This window comes from Triticum urartu, chromosome 3 (assembly GCF_003073215.2).
Source record: "Triticum urartu cultivar G1812 chromosome 3, Tu2.1, whole genome shotgun sequence".
NCBI classification, from domain to species: Eukaryota; Viridiplantae; Streptophyta; class Magnoliopsida; order Poales; family Poaceae; genus Triticum; species Triticum urartu.
Window position 1 is genome coordinate 616,725,784 of NC_053024.1, and position 25,766 is coordinate 616,751,549.

General features: G+C 43.9%; 1 protein-coding gene across 5 annotated transcripts; it reads right to left on the reverse strand.

The window, feature by feature from the left end:
- Positions 1–361: 361 nt before the first annotated feature.
- LOC125545371 (NAC domain-containing protein 75-like) lies at positions 362–4,462 on the reverse strand. Of its 5 annotated transcripts, XM_048709287.1 has the most exons (7): positions 4,227–4,462; positions 3,299–3,421; positions 2,996–3,167; positions 2,310–2,827; positions 1,756–1,863; positions 921–1,004; positions 362–830 (listed from the first exon to the last, which is right to left on the reverse strand). In XM_048709287.1, exons 2-6 carry the CDS (start codon positions 3,413–3,415, stop codon positions 954–956), a joined length of 966 nt encoding a protein of 321 aa, XP_048565244.1. In that variant the 5' UTR covers positions 3,416–3,421; positions 4,227–4,462; the 3' UTR covers positions 362–830; positions 921–953. The 5 variants fall into 5 exon arrangements, 4 of the variants coding, with proteins under 4 accessions (XP_048565244.1, XP_048565245.1, XP_048565246.1 ...); XR_007300007.1 differs by having other exon boundaries at positions 362–1,004; positions 2,297–2,827; XM_048709288.1 differs by having other exon boundaries at positions 362–1,004; positions 2,996–3,164.
- Between the last annotated feature and the right edge of the window lie 21,304 nt (positions 4,463–25,766).

Consider the following 25,766-nt stretch of genomic DNA (forward strand, 5'->3'; position numbering starts at 1 on the left):
TCGTTTGTTCTTATCGCGAGCTCAGTAAATTTGGTTGAAGTCATCCATGGCGATCCATTTAGTTCACTAGGAGGCTTTTGCGCGATCAACTCGTTGAAGAAGTCGTCCTTCCTGTTGGCGGCCGTGGGTCCGTAGACACTAAGTGATCTTGAAGGACGAATCAGAAAGAAGCACATGGCCCGTCGCTGAAAGATAGAATTCGGAAGCGTGGATGTCAGATACACAGACAACCCCATCAACCCTTCCTCATGGAGTTGCCGCCGCACTGCTACCCGAAACCATCATCTCGGCTTACAACAAAGATCCCGGAGCCGCTGCCCCAACGTACGTCACCCATGACCGTGGGAGAACTCCACACAACAGCCAAAAGATGAACCTCCAAAGCGACGCCTCCAAGGAGGTTACGATGTAGGCGCCGCCGCCGCCCACTCCAGAAAGCTGGAGTAGCAGACGCACTAGTACAAATAGTTATCAACTACAGAAATATGAAAAGAAAATGGCAACTATTCATAGCAACAAATGGCATATAGACCCACATAGCCTATACGAGTACTACTTTGTGTACAGTTCAGAAAATCTTAGCATGCATCTAAATAACTTGTGATGTTGATTTCATCTTCACCTATGGTGCGTTCGACCATATAGATTCCATTTCCCTGAGAAAATCATATTCAGATTTCTCAGGTAGGTCAGCCTACCTGAACTCAGCACGAGAATACAACTTTTCCTCATCTTTGCTTTGCAACACCAAGGGCTTCCCCTAAGTTTCGTCCGTGTCTCACTATCCTCTACCCCGTCTTGGACCTCTGATTCACATACAGTTCTCGGTTCTGCAAATTGCAGTTAACTAGTTCTGACATAAATGAATGATGTACTTACGGAGTCCTTTATAATTAATGAGTGTTTTACTGCCATGTTACCGATGCTGATCTTGGTTATCACTTGTCAGGCGGCTAGTACTGGTAAGGCCATTGCTCATCTTCGGGCTGAGTAGTTGAAGTTCCCTGTGCCATATAGTAGAAACAGTTATAAAGATGTGCACCTAAACTGAAGACAAGTGCCACAACGTTGAAATGGATTGAAAGATCATGCGTTCAGTGGCGATAGAAATATCGCAATACAAAGACTTTGCAAATATTGTACCCTTCGAACTATACACATGTGTACTTATTAGTACCTACCAACAAATGCAAGTTCCATATCAGAACATGATTAGTCGTCCTAAAATAAATGACATGATTAAGGTTAAGTACAGTGGTTCTGCGGTTTTAAAATAAAATGAATATTTGTTCTGTTAACTCTTTCCACACTTGAAAGCTTCAACTGGACAGTTTTGGACAGTTTCAGAGAAATATGAGCAAACAAGCAAAGTAATTATATGGTGTGTACAATGGTTGCGTTGTCAACAAGACAATCCACTAATCCCGCACATAATTAATCAGAATAACAAAATATATTCTTATTCCCCTTCCCAGGACAGAATAAAATTACAATTATCAATATTATCTAGAAGGGGTTAATTGGGGAGTGAAGCAACAATATAAATAAAAAGCCCATGCTCATATTGTTGTGGCAATGAATACTAACTTTTTTGTTTATAAATAAAATGGGATGTTGGTACTTTGGACATTGTGATACAATTTCTCTTCCTTCCTCTCGACATCCTAATATAAAAGTATCTACAAGGTTCATACGCAAACAATCGAGCAAATGTCGCTTTCAAAATTTCACAAGACCTTTGATCAGAAAACTAACTTCTTTTGTACTTGCTGATTTGCAGGCCATTATTAGTCCTTCCAAGCCAGCAGGCCTGTGGTCAAATTTCTGCTGCAGCTGGTCCTGCCCCTCCTTTCCCTTTTTCATCTTGAAACGAAATGACAGAATTATACTTTATAAAGATAAAGATAAGGCAATTTTTTTTAAAGGAGGACATCTGTCGGCCTCTGCATTATTGAGATGCACACAACCATATTTATTTATCGACAAGCATGGCAATAAGAACGATAAAGAGAAATATTACATCATTTCATTTAAACTACACAAAAGTGGCATCGCTACGTACTGCATAATTTACTGTTTAGATTTACAACAGTTTATACTGCATCATTTACTGTTTACTACTAAAGAATCAGGGTTCTTTGATAAGTAAGGCTATGTTTGGGTACTTAGGAATTAATCAGCTAGGGCATGAATTAACCAGCAAATGTCTACTTTGCATAAACCTTAAGGGGTGAAAACATATACCTTTCTCTATAATTAACTGCTCAATTAATTATCAGGATTTGAGTATAGCTACCTAGGTAAGTTACCTCATCACCTTGCTTCAGCAATTGCTGCTGCTGTCGCTGCATCTGGATGGCAGCCGCAGCGGCAACCGCATGATCAGTGAGCCCAATCTTCATTGACTTTGGCATCTTTACCTCCATATTGCCGTTAGTTGAAGGCTCACGCAATACTGTCGATGTTGTGGCAGCGGCAGTCTGCCGTGGCTGTGTCTGATAGAAGACCTTTGATACAATCAACTCCCCTTCCTTCTCGTCCTCTAGGTCGCCGAGGTGGTACTGGTGCATCACCCAATTAGTCTTCTCTGCCTTTCGTGTCTTGCCGAAGTTGATGTACAAGACTAGGATCTTCTTGCACCCCTTGTGCTGTCCGCCCACCATCAGCGGCCGTGTCTTGCCAGTCTTGTGCCACCGCGTCTCGGCACCATTTTTACTGTTGGATAACTCAGTCTCTGCGTGGATCTTTCTCCTCTTCCTCGTGCCTGTGGTGTAGGCCTTTGATGGTCTGTGGAAAAAGTGTTTGCTCTGGCCATTTCTGGTCACACCTGGTGATCAAGTACACATAGTTTGTTTCGATAAAGAAATATACAAGGGTTTAGGTGATCATAATTCAAGTTATAGGAGAATAGGTAGTACAGTAGTTATTGATTCAACCAAAACCTGAATGGATCTCTTTTTGTACGTACTGTATGGCTATGGATCTCGATTCTCACCTGGGAGTTTCTCTGGATGGGTGTAGCAAATGCCATCTTCTCCCTCAATGGTGGGTATGAAGTCATCGATGAGGGAGTGAGCTCTCTTCATCACCTTGGACTCAAGGTGCTCAATCAGCTCCTGGTCCGTCGGATCGAACTTGACACCGGCAGGAAACCCAACCATGTCCTTCTTGCGATAGCGGCAACATGACATTCACCCCAGAAACAAACATCCCATGAGAGATTGAATTTAATTTATTTGTGCACACATGCACTCAAGGGCTGAACAAGATAAGCTGTACTTAATTAATATATATGTACCGGCTTGTGGTGGAGCTCATGGCCGCAGTTGGCGCAGTGCTGGGAAGCAAAGAACCCCTGCTCCTGGAGCTTAGCGTCGATCATGTACTTGGAGTACCCTGGGTGACCCTTGTCCATGAGTTGCTATACATGGATGATACGCTAATTGATATCAGTAAAGAATTAATCTCAATTCAATAAACATGAATCAGAACTTGAGAAGTAACAAATAGAAGGCCCAAGACAGGAGGAGATCAAGCAACCTAAAGAGAGATCAGCTCAGATAAAGCCAGCAGAAGTACGTGAAGATAACAACAATTCAAAGGCAGGTATTTTGCACCAATTAATTAGTTATTTGGTATTACAGGAGATGGACCGTATTTCAACTCAAGTCCCCATCGCTGAAAGGATTGTCATAATAATTCTATATATTTAGTTCTTTTTAATCTTCTGAATATTGGCTGAGCGTCCAGAAATTGAACACTGAAGTACAATACTTTCATGAACTGCTGCCCCTGCTCGCCCATAAATCCACAACTAATACAAAATTCCAACTAAATTAACCCCTGGATGGTAGGAACTGTATGCACCTGAGCCAGATAAAAATCTGAGCTGATCTAATAAAAATCAAATCCAGCGAGCAGGAAAGATATTTCTCCTTCACCTAAGGTCCAAGGGCAACTATTCTTGATGGCATTTGCAGCAAATTGAACTTTCCCAAATTATTTTTCTCTGGGGAATTTTCGGGTGAATCAAAAGACAAACCATCTGTTAGCACCGCACTACCAAAATCGAAACTATATCGAAAGGCCAAGGCTATGTTCGTTGTAATTAACAAGCTCGAGGAAGTAATGGCGCACGGCCATGAGATCTGCCGCGAATCAATCTCAGCAAGCGAACGGAAAATAGAAGAGGCGGCTGGGCGAACTGCGGAGTGAGAGGAGCTCACATGGAGGGTGAAGAGCCGATTTTCGGAGGCGCCTTGCAGCCTGCGCTGCTCCGCAGGAAGCCGCCGGTGGATCGATCCAGGCAGCCGACGGGGTGGGAGAGAGACGAAGCGGGGGAGCAGCCGAGGAGAGGAAGAGCAGCAGATCGAGATGATGGATATCAGAGCGGGGAACTGCTCTTCCTTGCAACGCAAGGCAGCACAGGCTGGTTGGAGACTTGGCGTGCTGGGGCGGAGCTAGCGTCCACGAGGAGGAACGGGGTAGACTGGGAAACCAGGTGGGAACTGGAACTGGGAATGGGAAGCCCATTTTCTTTTTCTTTTTCTTTTTCTATTTTTCTTTAACAGAAGGGAAGGGCGCTGTTGTGTTTTAGTACTCCCTCCTTTCCTTTTTTTAGCCTGCATATAAATTTTCTCTGATGTTAAGCTTTTAATTTTTTTACCAACTTTACATGAAAAAAATGTCAGCGTTTAAAATACGAAATGAATATCATTAGATGCACCAAAAATTAATTTCCGTGCTATATAACTTTAGTATCATAGATGTCGATAATTTTTACTATAAATTGGATCAACTTTGTATGGTTTGACTTCAAATAAACCTTATAGACGACATAAAAGAAACGAAAAAAGTATCTATTAAGGCCTTGTTCGGAAGCTCTGTGGCTTCCCGAAATCGCTGGCTCCTGCTCTGCATTCATGCAGCTAGCTTCTTGAAGAAGTAGCGAATCGCTCGGCTGGCCGCAGCCTCGCATGCATGGGCTAGTAACACAGGAAGCCAGGCTAAGGTCTGTTCGGTCACTACTTAGGCCAGGTTTTATTGGCCTAGTTTGGTCTAGGTTAGCGAGACGCGCGGTCGCTCAGTTGCTCGGGCAGGTTTCTAGCTGCAATTTTGAGGAAACTCCCACTTATGGTTTTTGTGAAGCTGGGTCGGCGCTGCTCCTTGTCTCCGGGAAATTTGCACTCCAAGATTCACGTCTCCGAGAAGGGGCCTTCTAGAAGTAGGAGCGTTTGGGCTGGCTTCACGCAACAATTTTAAACTGTATAATTCCTTGTTTGACAGATCGATACACTTTGACACTAGCAATGTTATTTTTTGTGTGGCCTTTAATTTCATGGTTGCCGCCAGATTTAGTGAACTAATTAGTGCATACTAGATATAAAATGGTGATGGGTACTGGGGAGTTTCAATCAGCAATAATACAAGAAAAGTTTACTTTTGTCCTCCCCATAAATTATTATACGGTAGATTGGTAGTGTCAATGTGTCTATTGCCACGTTACTGATCTTATAGCATGGGCCAAGTTTGAAACAGACAACAGATACACTGAAAACTTAGGCTGAAGCATGTCCATTCATAATTTGACAAGCTTAAAATTATTGTTTTGTATTTCAGGTAGATCATGTGTTAATATTTACCTGCAGACTATTTTTCCTTTAGTGGGGATGTTGGATAAAAAATATGTTAATATTTACCTTCCTCTTTCATGCTCATTTCACATTTTCTAATTACAGTTTTCCTAGTGATGCTGAAATGATCTGGTTTAAAAATTTACAAGATTCATAAATCTGAAGTTAATATTGTTGATTTACCAATTGAGCTGTGTTTACTCGGTTTTGAACCCTAAACCTGTTGGTTGTAAGTTTATGCACCTAATCAGTTCATCCATCAGACCGATCTAATGAAAGAGACTAGGCAGCACATTATACGTCAACACTCCCCCTCACGTGTGGCTCCCTCAGGACGTGGACCGAAAGTGGGCTGCAATATAATTATGCCAGCCGGGTCTTGAACTCAAGACCTCTTGGCTCCGATACCATGTAGAAATGCATGCTCTAACCAATGCAACCAAAAGACCGATCTAAGAAAGAGGGCCGGACATTATACTCCAACAGACTCTTGCAGGAGTGACTATGACCGTCGATCATAGTTGTCAACTTGCTTGACTTGTAGAAACTATCTAATGCTCTGGTACTATTTTCAGCAATCCTATATGTAGTCGTCAACTGCACTCTGAAATACCTGGATCCATTCAGCAGTATTGAGTGATGATTTTTCTGTTTTCAATCGGTTGGAACCCCTTCCAGTTTGGTGCCAAAATTCGGTTTGAGCCATATTCATGTTGAAATATCCTCTCGCTGTGGCATAGAGCAAGAAAATTTTGTATTGTTGCATCTGGCTGCTGCCACGGGCACAGCTGACGATATGCCCTTTGCTGAACACCAGCCGGCTCGTTTGGTCTGGCCATATGCGCTCTATGCAGCGTGGCGGTGAGCCATGGCAGCAATCAACTGAGATCCTGGGCTTCTACCACCATGAATGTGAGTTCTGCAAAGGGACTTGCGGTGTTTTGTGTACCAGTTAAATTGTGAAACCCAATCAAAAGCCCTTTAAGGGCTTGTTTTTTATTGACAATTCCTTCGTATAAGTAGGGATTTTAGAGGGCAATTCCTATGTTTTTGGATAGACAATTCCTATATTGAAATTGCTGAAATTCTAGAGAAGGAATGTTCTCCCTATAACCCTTCCAGTGCGACCACGCTGGTCCTTGGCCGCCGTACCAGTATAGGCATGTCATGCTATTCAAACTTCAATGGCTGGGTTGCGGTAGCTGCCAGGGGCCCACAAGCCTGCAGGGCGCCCCTTGGGGGTGCCCCCCCCCCCGGCTTGTGGCGCCCTGACGCCCCCCCTTTGGTATTTTCTTCCACCAATTTTTTTTATTAATTCTGAAATAATTCTTTGTAAATTTTCAGCTCCATTGAACTTTTATTTTTGCACAAAAACAATACCATGACAATTCTACTGAAAACAACATCGGTTCGGATTTGTTTCATTCAAATCATGCAAATTAGAGTCCAAAACAAGAGTAAAAGTGTTTGGAAAAGTAGATATGACATCGACGTGGAATAGAAATGAAGTTGGACGACGGCCGGCCGCCGCCGTAGGATAGGTTTAGGGTAGGGTTTCTTTTGTTTGTTCTAAATGTTGAAATGTAATGAAACTTTGGCGTGTTTGCATGAATCTCGTCAGGTTTATATGAAAATCCGCTGTGTTTGCACGAATTTCGTCCGATTTATATTAAAAGTGTTTGAAATGTATGCAGACAGCGTTGGATGGTGGCCTCCCGCATCTGTGTCTGTGGACTGGTACCTCTGTCCGCAGACCGATGCGGTAGGAAATTTGCGGGTCATTATTGGAGATGACCTTAGCCAACGAAGCTTATTCCTCTCCTTCTCATTGGTATACACATTTTCTAAATCACACATTTCACATTCCTCTTCTTTTCTTTCATATAGTAGAAAATAGACACCTTTCTCTCAAAAGAATGCAAGAGCAACTTTAGTAGACCCTTTATAACCAGAATAAGGGCAGAGAAAAGCGCGTTTTAAGGGCTGAAATCGGTTGCGGCCCAACAGAGTCCGTAAACTCGAACGGTAAAAGAGAATATCGGGCTTTGTTCCGCGTGCAGCCGATTTCGGCCCTCAAACCGTAAAACCACACAACGCAATTGACCATGATTTTGACAAATAAAACACAAATTCTAAGAATTCAAACACATTTTTGACGATATTTGAACATAGTTTTCGTGCCACAACCCGGAAGACATGGCATCCATCATCCTCATCATCACAAGATGAAATCTTCACCGCCGCCATTGGCACCACCACTTGCCGAACCACCACCGAACCTTGGCACCACATGGCCTCTTGTAGCTAGCCTCCTCCTCTCCAAGATCTCCAACCTTACAATGTCATGTCATTCTTTGGTGACCTCATCCATCTCATTTTGATTCATCGTCATGATCTTGTTCTCCTCGGCAAGAAGCTTGCCATGGCTTTGTTCTCGTCGGCCATGGCTTTTCTCTCCTCAATGGCGGCCTTGCGCATGCTCTTCTCCTTGAGTAGTTGCCACTTCTCTTGCTTCTCTTGAGCCTTCTTCTCGGCCAACTCCTTTTTTTGCCTCCAATGTCTTGATCACCAAAAGCTCATTGGACTTGACCATGTGATCTAGCTTGTCCTACAAGCTTGAAGCCTCCACTTCCTTCTTGATCTTGTCCTTAGCCTTCTTGTTTTCATTGGGCTTGTTCTTGTTTCTTGGGCCATCGTCATCGTCATCATCATCATCATAAATCTTGGTGAGTGCACCTCTCTTCGGTGGGGATTCCTTGTCAATCAACTTCCACCTCTCGCTTTCTTTGAGAAGTTCACAACAATGCTCAAGTTGAAATGCCTTTTTCCCCGAAGCTTCCATGTCCTTCTATCTTTCTTGCGCAATTTTCTCCTACAAAATGAAAACAATGTCAAATTATGCAACCAATCCCACGGCTACAAAAGATTTGCACAACTTGGGACATGAAAACAAACTCACATAGTCAGCTTCTGTAAGTGCATCTAGTGCCACCCCTAGTTGATTTTGGAGTATTGATGAGAAACCTGGTTGAGGGACTAATGTGTTTGTGAGAATTGTAGGATAACACAGGTAGTAGTCCCTCATTGATTCGCTTTACCTACCGGAGATGACCCCTAAAAATGTGTGAATACATTGAAGACAATGGTGGTCTGTGAAGAGTTTCACATTGAAGACTATGACATGAGAAGACATTGTATGAAGACCATGGATTGCGAAGACATAGTTGTTTCGTAGTTTCCTTTTCTTCTTTGTTGAGTCATAGGAACCACCGTACTATTAAGTGGGGTCCAAGTGAACAAAGTCAGAGTGACTGAAGTGATGCTCAACCAAATCCTAAGTCTTCGAGCGAAGACAATGAGAGCAAATCTTATCCAGAGCTGGATGAGTCAGCTTTATTTGTAGCCCAAGTCAAGCTGCCGCGTGTGTTTGAAATCTGACCATTGAAACACGTGTCAGTTCCTTAGTGACTCAGGGTCATTTCGGACAAATCAGGTCGGGTTGCCTAGTGGCTATAAATAGCCCACCCCCTACACCATAAATTGGTGGCTGCTCAGAGTTAGTGCACGACTTTTGTCGTTTAAGAGCAACCCACCTCGAAGCCTTTGAGAGAGAAATCCTTGCGAGAACAAAGCCCTAAACACCCAGAGCCAAAGAGTGTTAGGCATCACTGAAGTCTTTCTGTCTGCGTGATCTGAAGACTTGTTACACTTGAGGACTGTGAATCCTCCAGCTGGTTAGGCGTCGCATTCTGAGCATCCAAGAGTCATTGTGGATCGCTGGTGAACGAAGTCTGTGAAGGTTTGGAAGTATACCTTGAAGACTTACCAGAGTGATTGGGCGAGGACTATGTGTCCTTAGCTCAAGGGGAATAAGGTGAAGACGCGGTCTTCTGAGTTGAATCTCAGCCTCCCTAACCAGACGTACAGTTGTCACAACAACTGGAACTGGTCCAACAAATACCTGTCTTCACCAAGCAACTGGTTCTATCCTTACCTTCTCTTTACTTACAGTTTGTCTTCGTGAAGTCATTGCCTGCTTGCATTATCTGTTTGACTTCACTGTGTGACTACTTGTTCTGATTAGCTTCATACTATCTTCCATCCTGATTCATACTGCCTAGCTGCTAATAGTCTTCGTGCTTTCACTTCATTGAATACTTGACTATGGCTTGCCTAGTGTAGTCTACCTTCCGCTGCATGTTAATAGGTTCATTTCTATCGTTTGTCTTCAAAACTTCCATGTTTTGAAGACTTTCATAAAAATCGCCTATGCACCCCCCCTCTAGTCGATAACTAGCACTTTCAATTGGTATCAGAGCAAGGTACTCCCTTGTTCTGTGTGATTCGGTTTAACCACCTGGAGTTTTAGCTATGTCGACTGCAGAGATAATCAAAGTCTCCGTTGCGTGCCCTGTCTTCGATGGCACTAATTACCCCTACTGGAAGAATAAGATGCGCATGCATCTTGAAGCCATTAATGTCGATCTATGGTATGTCGTCAAGAACGACATTCCTAAGACTGGTGAAGGTGTCATCCCTGCTGATGTCAAGAAGTTCGTTCAACTGGATTCTACTGCCAAGAACATCACCTCTGGTCATTTGACCAAAGGACATTATGGCCGTGTGAGTGCTCTGGAAACATCGAAGCTAGTCTGGGACTGGCTCTCCAAGGTCAATGAAGGAGTCTCAACCCAGAGAGATCAAAGGATCAGTGTCCTTCGCAACCTCTTCAACCGCTTCAAGAGAAACGACAATGAGAATGTTCAGCTCACATTTGATCGCCTCACTGACATCACAAATGAGCTTCATGCTCTCGGCGCCACTGAGATCACCAAGCATGAAATCATCAAGACACTCCTGAGATCACTTGACAGCTCGTTTGACACCCTAGCCCTGATGATTCAAGAACGCCCTGACTTCAAGACACTCAGGAAGGATTTAGGCCTCGCAAGTCTGGCTACAGCATACGTTGCCAAGTCCATCTTCAACACTGAAGACAATGACTTCATAACCGACACTGATGCAAATGACAAGGACTACTCCGCTTCTACCTACTGCTTCATGGCACGCAGTGCCAAGGTAAACACACGCACTACTCACTATCAAACATCTAGTGACGATGACTCTGATTGTGGTTCAAAACCTGGCTACAAAACACTTGCTAAAATTACAACTGAACAACAGAGAGCTATGGAACATATTCAAAAACTGTTAGACAGAAGTGATGATCTGTTAGGTGCTAAAATGACTCGATCTAAATCCTTAATTGAAGACATAGAAAATCTTCACGTTAAGTATCAGGAACTTGAAAGTCGTCATGAAACTCTCTCAACAACTCATGAAAAGCTTTCCTATGATTATCTTTAAAGGAAGCAAGATCTTGAGAAATTGAGAGCGGCTCATGAAGATCTTCAAAAGGAAAGCGAGTCACTTCGCGCCAAACAGATCAGTTCCGCTCAGGAAGGATTTGAACCACCATGTCTTAAATGCATTGAGCGTGATAATGCTACTCCTGTTACTGGATGTTCTACTGCTGCTACTATTGCAATATCTTCAACTGTTGATGTGGTAACTAACCCCTCTGCTGAGGATGCCACTGCTATTGCTGACGAAAATGCTAGGTTGAAGACATTGCTTGAGACAGGGATGTACAAAAGTCTCAAAGGGCATCAGACACTGTGATGTCCTCAAAAGGCAGATTCTGAACCAAAACCCTAGGAAAGAGGGTGTTGGGTTCGAGAGGAAAATGAATGTTGATGGTTCTTACTGGAAGCCAGAGCAGTACCCCAAAACCACATGGGTTGCTACAAAGGAACCTTCAGTGGATCCATCCACCCTATCTGGCTTCACTTGTGCTAACCCTATTATCATTGATGAATCCTTTGATGCAAACTATAAACTATTTAAGAATCAGAATGGTGAAGTGTTTGCCGGGTATATTGGTACTAACTGTAGGAATGGGCCACCTATGAAGAAAATCTGGGTGCCCAAAAGGGGCGAGACTTGTCTGCTCCCCGCTTGTGCGCCCATCCGTGCTCCCGCATACGTGGCTTGATTTGATTGGAACAAAATAAGGCCCGGCCCCACCCCCTTAAAATCGGGGGGAGATGATTAGATTAGAAAGGAAAAAGGAAAAAAAGACAGCCGTAGGATGAGGTGGGAGCACGGATGGGAGCATGGAAAGGGAGCAGGCAAGCCGGATCCGCCCAAAAGGTGTCTGGAGAATCTTCCTGTGAATTTCATCATGACACCACAAGGGAAGAAGAAAAACCCCGGACCAAAGGCTTCATACAGACACAGGACTCACCTGAGTCACCCTAACACCAATGTTTTGCAGGAAAATCATACTCAAACTTATGAATATGAGCGCGGATCATCAAACCGCTATGTTCATAAGACTAAGAACTACTCTGCTTATTCATATGAGTACTATTAGCCTCCTGCAAAGCTATTTGCTAGGGCCCCAAAGCCAAAGCTCTCAGATGCTGCACTTAGACTCATTGCTTCGAAGCCACCCCTGAAGATGTGGGTGGTTAAGAAGACTTAACTCTCTTTTGCAAGGAAAGGTCTCCAGCTGGAAATCAAAGGCGTCAGATGCTATTGCTGGGGACCTAAAACATCTTGTGGGGCGCAAGATAAAATGCCCAAATGGTCTTATTATGTATTTCGTTTCTGAGTCGCTTGCCATTTATCCTATCAGTCCTAACCTGGATCTGAGATTTCATAATCCACTTGCTCGTCAAATGTTTATGCTTCACAATACTCTTCGTGAAGCCTATCCCCCTAACTGCACTGTAGGGTATGACACCAGCTGCTTCAGAATGGATTATGGATAGCGGATGCACTAATCATATGACTGGTGATCGAAGTCTTCTCATGGACTCAACCTTACGTCCATCTGACAAGAGTCACATCACATTTGCTGACACTGGTAAAAGCAAGGTATTGGGTCTAGGTAGAGTTGCAATCTCAAAGGATCAGCACATGGATAAAGTGATGCTTGTTGAATCCCCTGGCTTCAACTTAATGTCTGTCTCAATGCTTTGCGATTTGAACATGATTGTGATATTTGGAAAATATCGTTGCCTTGTTCTAATGGAATCTGACAAGTCTCTAGTCTTTGAAGGGTATCGGAAAGATGATTTGTACATGGTAGATTTCTCAGCAGGACCACAGCTTGTCGTATGTCTTCTTGCAAAAGCTTCAGAATGCTGGCTCTGGCATCGGAGGCTAGGGCATGCTGGCATGAGGAACTTGCATACTCTCGCAAAGAAGAAGCACGTCATAGGCATTGAGGGCGTCAAGTTCAAGAAGGATCACTTATGCGGTGCCTGCGTAGCTAGAAAGATGACGAGGGCCAAGCATCCCTGAAGACAATCATGACTACATCACATCCCTTCGAGCTGCTTCACATGGACCTATTCGGCCCTACTCATTACTCCACTCTTACTACTACTGCTTGTCTCTATGGCTTTGTTATAGTTGATGACTACTCCAGATATACCTGGGTGCATATAATTCTCTACAAGACTGAAGTGCGGGATGTCTTCAGAAGATTCGCAAATCGTGCCATGACGAACTATGGCATCAAGATCAAGCACATAAGAAGTGACAACGACACAGAGTTCAAGAACACCGGCCTCGGCACTTATCTTGATACATTGGGCATCACTCATGAATTCTCAGCTCCATACACACCTCAGCAGAATGGCATCATGGAGCGCAAGAACAGAACACTCAGTAAGATGGCTCGGACGATGCTTGATGAGTACAAGACTCCAAAAAAGTTCTGGCCCGAAGCCATTGATACTACATGCCATGTCATCAACCGTGTTTATCTTCACAAGCTTCTGGAGAAGACATCCTATGAACTCCTTACTGGTAAGAAGCCAAATGTCAGTTACTTCAGAGTATTTGGTGCTAGGTGCTGGATCAAGGATCCACATCACACTTCAAAATTTGCACCGAAAGCACATGAAGGTTTTATGCTTGGTTACGGAAAGGATTCACACTCCTACAGAATCTTCAACCTCTTTCACTATAAAGTGGTTGAAACTGTGGATGTGCGGTTCGATGAGACTAACGGCTCACAAAGAGAGCACCTGCCAGATGTGCTAGATGAAGTTCCACCTAGTGAGTCCATCAAGCTTATGGGAACTGGAGAAATCATACCGTCTGAAGCTCAGGCTGAAGAGGAACTTATCATTTCTGCACCTAATCAACCTGAAGACAATGCTCAGCCTGAAGACAATCCTCCTAATGATGACAACGATCAGCAACAGCAAAATCTTCGTCCAGTTCATCCTCGTGTTGCAAATGAAGTACAGATTGAGAAGATAATTAATAGCATCAATGCACCTGGTCCACTCACTCGTTCAAGAGCAACACAGCTAGAAAATTTCTGTGGGCACTTTGCATTTGTCTTAATATCTGAACCCAAGAAAGTTGATGGAGCCTTCATGGAACCTGAATGGATTCAAGCTATGCAAGAAGAGCTTCAATAGTTCGAGCTGAAGAATGTGTGGGAATTGGTCAAGCGTCCTGATCCTCGTAAACACAATATCATAGGCACTAAATGGATATATCGCAACAAGCAAGATGAGCATGGTCAAGTTGTTAGAAACAAGGCTCGTCTCGTTGCTCAAGGATACACTCAAGTCGAAGGGATTGACTTCGATGAAACATTTGCTCCCGTGTCTAGGCTTGAAGCCATTCGCATACTGCTAGCCTACGCAAATCATCATAACATCCTTTTGTATCAAATGGATGTGAAGAGTGCCTTTCTCAATGGCAAGATTGAAGAAGAAGTGTATGTTGCACAACCGCCTGGCTTTGAAGATCCAAAACATCCTGTTATGGTATACAAGCTCAATAAGGCACTATATGGCCTCAAACAAGCCCATCGCGCTTGGTATGACACACTCAAAGATTTTCTGAAGAGCAAAGGCTTCAAACCTGGTTCCCTGGATCCCACACTCTTCACGAAGACATATGATGGTGAACTGTTTTTGTGCCAAATATATGTGGATGACATTATCTTCGGATGCACTAATCAAAAATACAGTGATGAGTTTGGACACATGATGCAAGAGCAATGTCAGATGTCCATGATGGGTGAGCTGAAGTTCTTTCTTGGTCTTCAAATCTGTCAGCAAAGCAACGGCATCTTCATATCTCAAGAGAAATACCTCAAATACTGCCTGAAGAAGTTTGGAATGCAAGACTGCAAAGGTTACACGACGCCAATGCCAACGAAAAGTCATCTGGGTCCCGACGACAATGGTAAAGAGTTCGATCAAAAGGTATACCACTCCATGATTGGTTCTTTGCTTTATTTATGTGCATCTAGGCCAGATATAATGCTTAGTGTTTGCATGTGTGCCCGATTCCAAGCGACACCAAAGGAATCGCATCACTTAGCTGTGAAGCGAATTCTTCGATATTTGGCTTACACCCCAACACTAGGATTATGGTATCCAAAGGGCTCAGAGTTTGATCTAGTTGGATTCTCAGATGCTGATTATGCTGGTGACAAGGTTGATCGCAAGTCTACATCAGGCACATGTCACTTTCTTGGATGATCTCTTGTCTGTTGGTCTTCAAAGAAGCAGAACTGTGTATCTCTCTCCACTGCTGAATCTGAATACATTGCTGCTGGATCTTGTTGTGCTCAGCTTCTGTGGATGAAGCAAACTCTCAAGGACTACGGCATCCATATGAAGCATGTGCCACTCTACTGCGACAATGAAAGCGCCATCAAGATTGCCAACAATCCAGTTCAGCATTCGAAGACAAAGCACATTCAGATCCGTCATCACTTTCTCAGAGATCATGTCATGAAGGAAGATATTGATATCATTCACGTCAACACTGAAGAGCAATTGGCAGATATCTTCACAAAGCCCTTGGATAAGAAAAGGTTTTGCAAGTTGTGGTGTGAGCTGAATATCTTAGAATCCTCGAATGTCCTATAATTGGACACACATCCTAACGCTTAGGCATGTGATGACACAGATGTGCAACACACGAAGTAACGTATATCTTCAACAATGGAGACATACACTCTAAGTGTGAATACATTAATGCGGAAATTGACTTTGGAGCGCCACGATAATTGTGCGCCGTGTCTGGGTCTAATACTTCCTATACGGTGGGTAACGCCACCACCAACCTCTTGCTTGAAGTGTTTTTCATTTGACGTCTCATTTGCATAGTCTTCGCATTTAGTTTGACTTCAACATTGATTCGTCTTCGTGTTTATCTTCACAATGTTGATTTGGTATCATATTGGTATATACTTATATTAGTGTTCTGTCCTCTACAACATTCACTTATAGCTATGTCTTCTCGTTTGAATCTTTTGAACTAAGTGAATGTGATCGGACCCTAACCTCTCTATGCTTCCTTCTAAAATCTATCTATCCAAATCATTGATAACCCACAAGTATAGGGGATCGCAACAGTTTTCGATAAGTAAGAGTGTCGAACCCAACGAGGAGCTAAAGGTAGAACAAATATTCCCTCAAGTTCTATCGACCACCGATACAACTCTACGCACACTTAGCGTTCGCTTTACCTAGAACAAGTATGAAACTAGAAGTACTTTGTAGGTGTTTTTGGATAGGTTTGCAAGATAATAAAGAGTACGTAAATAAAAAGTAGGGGCTGTTTAGATAAAGACACAACTAAGTTAGTTTTAATAAAGAGCTTTTTGTTACGAGGAAGTTATTTGTCCCTAGGCAATCGATAACTAGACCGGTAATCATTATTGCAATTTTATATGAGGGAGAGGCATAACCTAACTTACTTTCTCTACTTGGATCATATGCACTTATGATTGGAACTCTAGCAAGCATCCGCAACTACTAAAGATCATTATGGTAAAACCCAATCATAGCATTAAAGCATCAAGTCCTCTTTATCCCATACGCAACAACCCCCTTACTCGGGTTTGTGTTTCAGTCACTCACGCAACCCACTATAAGCGAATCATGAACGTATTGCAACACCCTACAGCGGGGATCCCTCACGCTTGCGCGACACGGAGAGCACCATAGGACAGCACCAATAATAAAACATGCAACTCAAACCAATCTTGATCATCAAATAGCCCATAGGACAAAACGGATCTACTCAAACATCATAGGATAGCCATACACCATTGGGAAATAATATATAGCGTTGAGCACCATGTTTAAGTAGAGATTACAACGGGTAAGAGAGAGGTTACACCGCTGCATAGAGGGGGGAAGAGTTTGTGATGATGGCGGTGAAGTTGTTGGTGAAGATTGCGGTGATGATGATGGCCCCCGGTGGCACTCCCATGCCACCGGAAGCGAGGGGGGAGAGCCTCCCTCCTTCTTCTTCTTCCTTGACCTCCTCCCTAGATGGGAGAAGGGTTTCCCCTCTGGTCCATGGCCTCCATGGCATGGGAGGGGCGAGAGCCCCTCCGAGATTGGATATGTCTCTCTGTCTCTCTTTGTTTCTGCGTTCTCAGATTCTTCCCTTTCACCGTTTCTTATATTCCCGGAGATCCGTAACTCTGATCGGGCTGAAATTTTAACACGATCTCTATCCGGATATTAGCTTTCTTGCGGCGAAAGAAGGGCATCAACCGCCTTACGGGGTGGCCACGAGGGTCAGGGGCGCGACTGCCCCCCCCCCTGGGGCGCGCCCCCCTGCCTCGTGGCCCCCTCGGGCATCGTCTCGCGTGGATTTTTCTTCCCAAAAATCATATATATTCCAAAAAAAATCTCCGTCAGTTTTTATCCCGTTTGGACTCCGTTTGATATGGATATTCTGTGAAACAAAAAACATGCAACAAACAGGAACTGGCACTATGCACTGGATCAATATGTTAGTCCCAAAAATAGTATAAAAAGTTGCCAAAAGCATATGAAAGTTGTAGAATATTGGCATGGAACAATCAAAAATTATAGATACAACAAAGACATATCAGCATCCCCAAGCTTAATTCCTGCTCGTTCTCGAGTAGGTAAATGATAAAAAGATAATTTTTGATGTGGAATGCTACCTAGCATAATCTTGATCACATATCTAATCATGGCATGAATATTAAGATACGAGTGATTCAAAGCAATAATCTATCATTTGACATAAAAACAATAATACTTCAAGCCTACTAATAAAGCAATCATGTCTTTTCAAAATATCATGGCCAAAGAAATTTATCCCTACAAAATCATATAGTCTGGCTATGCTCCATGTTCACCACACAAAATATTCACATCATGCACAACCCCGATGACAAGCCAAACAATTGTTTCATACTTTTGACGTTCTCAAACCTTTTCAACTTTCACGCAATACATGAGCGTGAGCCATGGACATAGCACTATGGGTGGAATAGAATGGTGGTTGTGGAGAAGACAAAAAGGAGAAGATAGTCTCACATCAACTAGGCGTATCAACGGGCTATGGAGATGCCCATCAATAGATATCAATGTGAGTGAGTAGGGATTGCCATGCAACGAATGCACTAAGAGCTATAAGTGTATGAAAGCTCAAACTGAAACTAAGTGGGTGTGCATCCAACTTGCTTGCTCATGAAGACCTCGGGTGTTTGAGGAAGCCCATCGTCGGAATATACAAGCCAAGTTCTATAATGAAAATTCCCACTAGTATATGAAAGTGATAACTCAAGAGACTCTCTATATGAAGAACATGGTGCTACTTTGAAGCACAAGTGTGGTAAAAGGATAGTAACATTGCCCCTTCTCTCTTTTTCTCTTTTTTTGGGCCTTCTCTTTTTTTTAGCCTTTCTCTTTTTTTTGTCCGGGGTCTCATCCCGACCTGTGGGGGAATCATAGTCTCCATCATCCTTTCCTCACTAGGGCAATGCTCTAATAATGATAATCATCACACTTCTATTTACTTACAACTCAATATTACAACTCGATACTAGAACAAAAATATGACTCTATATGAATGCCTCCGACGGTGTACCGGGATGTGCAATGATATAGCGTAGCAATGACATCAAAAAACAGACAAGCCATGAAAACATCATGCTAGCTATCTTACGATCATGCAAAGCGATATGACAATAAATGCTCAAGTCATGTATATGATGATGAAAGTTGCATGGCAATATATCTCGGAATGGCTATGGAAATGCCATGATAGGTAGGTATGGTGGCTGTTTTGAGGAAGATATAATGAGGCTTATGTGTGATAGAGCGTATCGTATCACGAGGTTTGGATGCACCGGCAAAGTTTGCACCAACTCTCGAGGTGAGAAAGGGCAATGCACGTTACCGAAGAGGCTAGCAATGATGGAAGGATGAGAGTGCGTATAATCCATGGAATCAACATTAGTCATAAAGAGCTCACATACTTATTGCAAAAATCTATTAGTCATCGAAACAAAGTACTACGCGCATGCTCCTAGGGGGATAGATTGGTAGGAAAAGACCATCTCTCGTCCCCGACCGCCACTCATAAGGAAGACAATCAATAAATACCTCATGCTCCAACTTCGTTACATAACGGTTCACCATACGTGCATGCTACGGGAATCACAAACCTCAACACAAGTATTTCTACAATCCACAACTACCCACTAGCATGACTCTAATATCACCATCTTTATATCGCAAAACTATTGCAAGGAATCAAACATATCATATTCAGTGATCTACAAGTTTTATGTAGGATTTTATGACCAACCATGTGAATGACCAATTCCTGTCATCTCTCTAAATAGATATAAGTGAAGAAAGAGAGTTTAATTCTTTATACAAAAGATATGCCCATGCTCTAAAAAATATAAGTGAAGCAAAAGAGCATTCTACAAATGGCGGTTTTCTATGTAAAGAGAAACAGGTAATCCAAACTTCAAATGATATAAGTGAAGCACATGAAGTATTCTATAAAGCCATACTCAAAAGATATAAGTGAAGTGCATAGAGAATTCTATAAATCAAACAAGGACTATATCATACCAGTATGGTGCATAAAAGAAAAATGAAAACTAATTGCAAAAGACGCTCCAAGATTGCACATATCGCATGAACGAAACGAATCCGAAAACATACTGATACTTGTTGAAGAAAGAAGGGATGCCTTCTGGGGCATCCCCAAGCTTAGACGCTTGAGTCTCCTTGAATATTTACTTGGGGTGCCTTGGGCATCCCCAAGCTTGAGCTCTTGCCTCTCTTCCTTCTTCTCACATCGAGACCTTATCGATCATCGAACACTTCATCCACACAAAACCTCAACAGAAAACTCGGTAAGATCCGTTAGTATAATAAAGCAAATCACTACTCTAAGTACTGTTGCAAACCAATTCATATTTTGTTTTTGCATTGTGTCTACTATAATATAACTTTTCCATGGCTTGCTCCCCGGCAACGGCGCCAGAAAAAGGTCTTGATAACCCACAAGTATAGGGTATCGCAACAGTTTTCGGTAAGTAAGAGTGTCGAACCCAACGAGGAGCTAAAGGTAGAACAAATATTCCCTCAAGTTCTATCTATCGACCACCGATACAACTCTACGCACGCTTAGCGTTTGCTTTACCTAGAACAAGTATGAATCTAGAAGTACTTTGTAGGTGTTTTTGGATAGGTTTGCAAGATAATAAAGAGTATGTAAATAAAAAGTGGGGGCTGTTTAGATAAAGACACAACTAAGTTAGTTTTAATAAAGAGCATTTTGTTATGAGGAAGTTATTTGTCCCTAGGCAATCGATAACTAGACCGGTAATCATTATTGCAATTTTATATGAGGGAGAGGCATAAGCTAACATACTTTCTCTACTTGGATCATATGCACTTATGATTGGAACTCTAGCAAGCATCCGCAACTACTAAAGATCATTATGGTAATACCCAATCATAGCATTAAAGCATCAAGTCCTCTTTATCCCATACGCAACAACCCCCTTACTCGGGTTTGTGTTTCAGTCACTCACGCAACCCACTATAAGCGAATCATGAACGTATTGCAACACCCTACAGCGGGGATCCCTCACGCTTGCGCGACACGGAGAGCACCATAGGATAGCACCAATAATAAAACATGCAACTCAAACCAATCTTGATCATCAAATAGCCCATAGGACAAAACGGATCTACTCAAACATCATAGGATAGCCATACACCATTGGGAAATAATATATAGCGTTGAGCACCATGTTTAAGTAGATATTACAGCAGGTAAGAGAGAGGTTACACCGCTGCATAGAGGGGGGAAGAGTTGGTGATGATGGCGGTGAAGTTGTTGGTGAAGATTGCGATGATGATGATGGCCCTCGGTGGCACTCCGGTGCCACCGGAAGCGAGGGGGAGAGAGCCTCCCTCCTTCTTATTCTTCCTTGACCTCCTCCATAGATGGGAGAAGGGTTTCCCCTCTGGTCCATGGCCTCCATGGTGTGGGAGGGGCGAGAGCCCCTCCGAGATTGGATCTGTCTCTCTGTCTCTCTCTGTTTCTGCGTTCCCAGATTCTTCCCTTTCACCGTTTCTTATATTCCCGAATATCCGTAACTCCGATTGGGCTGAAATTTTAACACGATCTCTATCCGGATATTAGCTTTCTTGCGACGAAAGAAGGGCATCAACTGCCTTACGAGGTGGCCACGAGGGTCAGGGGCGCGCCTGCCCCTCTAGGGCGCGCCCCCCTGCCTCGTGGCCCCCTCGGGCATCGTCTCGCGTGGATTTTTCTTCCCAAAAATCATATATATATATTCCAAAAAAAATCCCCATAAGTTTTTATCCCGTTTGGACTCCGTTTGATATGGATATTCTGCGAAACAAAAAACATGCAACAAACAGGAACTGGCAATGGGCACTGGATCAATATGTTAGTCCCAAAAATAGTATAAGAAGTTGCCAAAAGCATATGAAAATTGTAGAATATTGGCATGGAACAATCAAAAATTATAGATACGACGGAGACGTATCAATCATATGCATTCTATTGAAACCATCGAATGTCTTCTGTGCGGCCTTGTCAGCAGAAGATACAGAGACAAACATTAAATCTGTTGTAAATGCTCAATCCTTATTGCCTGAAACCCGGAGAAGCCGGAACGACCACCTGACAATCCAGGCGTGCGTGGGAACATGGAACAACTTCCAATGTGTTGCATGTTCGCCACGTGTCCCTCAGATGTGAACCGCTAGGGGCACCTGCGTAATAACGATGTGCCGTCCCTGTCCTTATAAATACACACCACACCCCATGTTGGAAATATGCCCTAGAGGCAATAATAAATTAGTTATTATTATATTTCCTTGTTCATGATAATCGTTTATTATCCATGCTAGAATTGTGTTGATAGGAAACTCGGATACATGTATGGATACATAGACAACACCATGTCCCTAGTAAGCCTCTAGTTGACTAGCTCGTTGATCAATAGATGGTTATGGTTTCCTGACCATGGACATTGTATGTCGTTGATAACGGGATCACATCATTAGGAGAATGATGTGATGGAAAAGACCCAATCCTAATCCTAGCACAAGATCGTGCAGTTCGTATGCTAAAGCTTTTCTAATGTCAAGTATCATTTCCTTAGACCATGAGATTGTGCAACTCCCGGATACCGTAGGAATGCTTTGGGTGTACCAAACGTCACAACGTAACTGGGTGGCTATAAAGGTGCACTGCGGGTATCTCCGAAAGTGTCTGTTGGGTTGGCACGAATCGAGACTGGGATTTGTCACTCCGTGTAACAGAGAGGTATCTCTGGGCCCACTCGGTAGGACATCATCATAATGTGCACAATGTGACCAAGGAGTTGATCACGGGATGATGTGTTACGGAACGAGTAAAGAGACTTGCCGGTAACGAGATTGAACGAGGTATCGGGATACCACGATCGAATCTCGAGCAAGTATCGTATCGATGGACAAAGGGAATTGTATATGGGATTGATTAAATCCTTGACATCGTGGTTCATCCGATAAGATCATCGTGGAGCATGTGGGAGCCAGCATGGGTATCTAGATCCCGTTGTTGGTTATTGACCGGAGAGTTGTCTCGGCCATGTCTGCATGACTCCCGAGCCCGTAGGGTCTACACACTTAAGGTTCGATGACGCTAGGGTTATAGGGAAATTATGTACGCGATTACCGAATGTTGTTTGGAGTCCCGGATGAGATCCCGGACATCACGAGGAGTTCCAGAATGGTCCAGAGGTAAATATTTATATATGGGAAGTCTCGTTTTGGTCACCGGAAAAGTTTCGGGTGCTATCGGTAACGTACCGGGACCACCGGGAGGGTCCCGGGGGTCCACCAGGTGGGGCCACCAGCCCCAGAAGGCTGCGTGGGCCAAGTGTGGGAGGGGACCAGCCCCAGGTAGGCTGGTGCGCCCCCCCCCCACCAAGGCCCAAGGCGCAGGGAGAGTGGGAGGGGGCAAACCCTAGGTCCAGATGGGCCTTAAGGCCCACCCTAGGGTGCCCCCCTCTCTCCCTCTCCCCTCTGGTCACCACCCTAGATGGGATCTAGGGCTGCCGCCCCCCCTTGGGGAGGGAACCCCAGAGGGGGCGCAGCCCCTCCCCTTCCCTATATATACTTGAGGTATGGGGCTGCCCAACACATGTGATTTGATCTCTCTCTTGGCGCAGCCCTACCCCTCTCCCTCCTCGTCTCTCGTAGTGCTTGGCGAAGCCCTGCTGGAGTATCGCGCTCCTCCACCATCACCACGCTGTTGTGCTGCTGCTGGACGGAGTCTTCCCCAACCTCTCCCTCTCTCCTTGCTGGATCAAGGCGTGGGAGACGTCACTGGGCTATACGTGTGTTGAACGCGGAGGCGCCGTTGTTCGGCGCTTAGATCGGAATCGACCGCGATCTGAATCGCTGCATGTATGACTCCACCAACCGCGTTCTTGTAACGCTTCCGCAGTGCGATCTTCAAGGGTATGACGATGCACTCCTCTCTCTCGTTGTTAGTCTCTCCATAGATTGATCTTGGTGACACGTAGGAAATTTTTTGAATTTCTGCTACGATCCCCAACAGTGGTATCAGAGCTAGGTCTATGCGTAGATTCTATGCACGAGTAGAACACAAAGTAGTTGTGGGCGATGATTTGTTCAATTTGCTTGCCGTTACTAGTCTTATCTTGATTCGGTGGCATTGTGGGATGAAGCGGCACGGACCGACCTTACAGGTACACTTATGTGAGACTGGTTCCACCGACTGACATGCACTTGATGCATAAGGTGGCTGGCGGGTGTCTGTCTCTCCCACTTTAGTCGGATCGGATTCGATGAAAACGGTCCTTATGAAGGGTAAATAGCAATTGGCATATCACCGTTGTGGTTTTGCGTAGGTAAGAAACGTTCTTGCTAGAAACCCATAGCAACCATGTAAAACATGCAACAACAATTAGAGGACGTCTAACTTGTTTTTGCAGGGTATGCTATGTGATGTGATATGGCCAAAAGGATGTGATGAATGATATATGTGATGTATGAGATTGATCATGTTCTTGTAATAGGAATCACGACTTGCATGTCGATGAGTATGACAATCGGCAGGAGCCATAGGAGTTGTCTTAATTTATTTATGACCTACATGTCAATGAAAACGCCATGTAATTACTTTACTTTATTGCTAACTGTTAGCCATAGTAGTAGAAGTAATAGTTGGCGAGGCAACTTCATGAAGACACGATGATGGAGATCATGGTGTCATGCCGGTGACAACGATGATCATGGAGCCCCGAAGATGGAGATCAAAGGTGCAAGATGATATTGGCCATATCATGTCACTTTATGATTTGCATGTGATGTTTGTCATGTTTACATCTTATTTGCTTAGAATGACGGTAGCATAAATAAGATGATCCCTCGCAATAATTTCAAGAAAGTGTTCCCCCTAACTGTGCACCGTTGCTAAAGTCCGTTGTTCCGAAGCACCACGTGATGATCGGGTGTGATAGGTTCTAACGTTCGCAAACAACGGGTGTAAGCCAGATTTACACACGCAATACACTTAGGTTAACTTGACGAGCCTAGCATGTACAGACTGTTGGAAATATGCCCTAGAGGCAATAATAAAATGGTTATTATTATATTTCCTTGTTCATGATAATTGTCTATTGTTCATGCTATAATTGTGTTATCCGGAAATCGTAATACATGTGTGAATACATAGACCACAACACGTCCCTAGTGAGCCTCTAGTTGACTAGCTCGTTGATCAAAAGATAGTCATGGTTTCTTGACTATGGACATTAGATGTCATTGATAACGGGATCACATCATTAGGAGAATGATGTGATGGACAAGACCCAATCCTAAGCATAGCACAAGATCGTGTAGTTTGTTTGTTAGAGCTTTTCCGAATGTCAAGTATCATTTCCTTAGACCATGAGATTGTGCAACTCCCGGATACCGTAGGAGTGCTTTGGGTGTGCCAAACGTCACAACGTAACTGGGTGACTATAAAGGTGCTCTACGGGTATCTCCGAAAGTGTCTGTTGGGTTGGCACGAATCGAGACTGGGATTTGTCACTCCGTATGACGGAGAGGTATCTCTGGGCCCACTTGGTAATGCATCATCATAATGAGCTCAATGTGACCAAGTGGTTGATCACGGGATCATGCATTACGGTATGAGTAAAGTGACTTGCCGGTAATGACACTGAACGAGGTATTGGGATACCGACGATCGAGTCTCGGGCGAGTAACGTACCGATTGACAAAGGGAATTGTATACGGGGTTGATTGAATCCTCGACATCGTGGTTCATCCGATGAGATCATCATGGAACATGTGGGAGCCAACATGGGTATCCAGATCCCGCTGTTGGTTATTGATCGGAGAGTCGTCTTGGTCATGTCTGCATGTCTCCCGAACCCGTAGGGTCTACACACTTAAGGTTCGGTGACGCTAGGGTTGTAGAGATATTAGTATGCGGTAACCCGAAAGTTGTTCAGAGTCCCGGATGAGATCCCGGACGTCACGAGGAGTTCCGGAATGGTCCGGAGGTGAAGATTTATATATAGGAAGTCAAGTTTCGGCCATCGGGAAGGTTTCGAGGGTAATCGGTATTGTATCGGGACCACCGGAAGGGTCCCGGGGGTCCACCGGGTGGGGCCACCTATCCCGGAGGGCCCCATGTGCTGAAGTGGGAGGGGGAACCAGCCCCTGGTGGGCT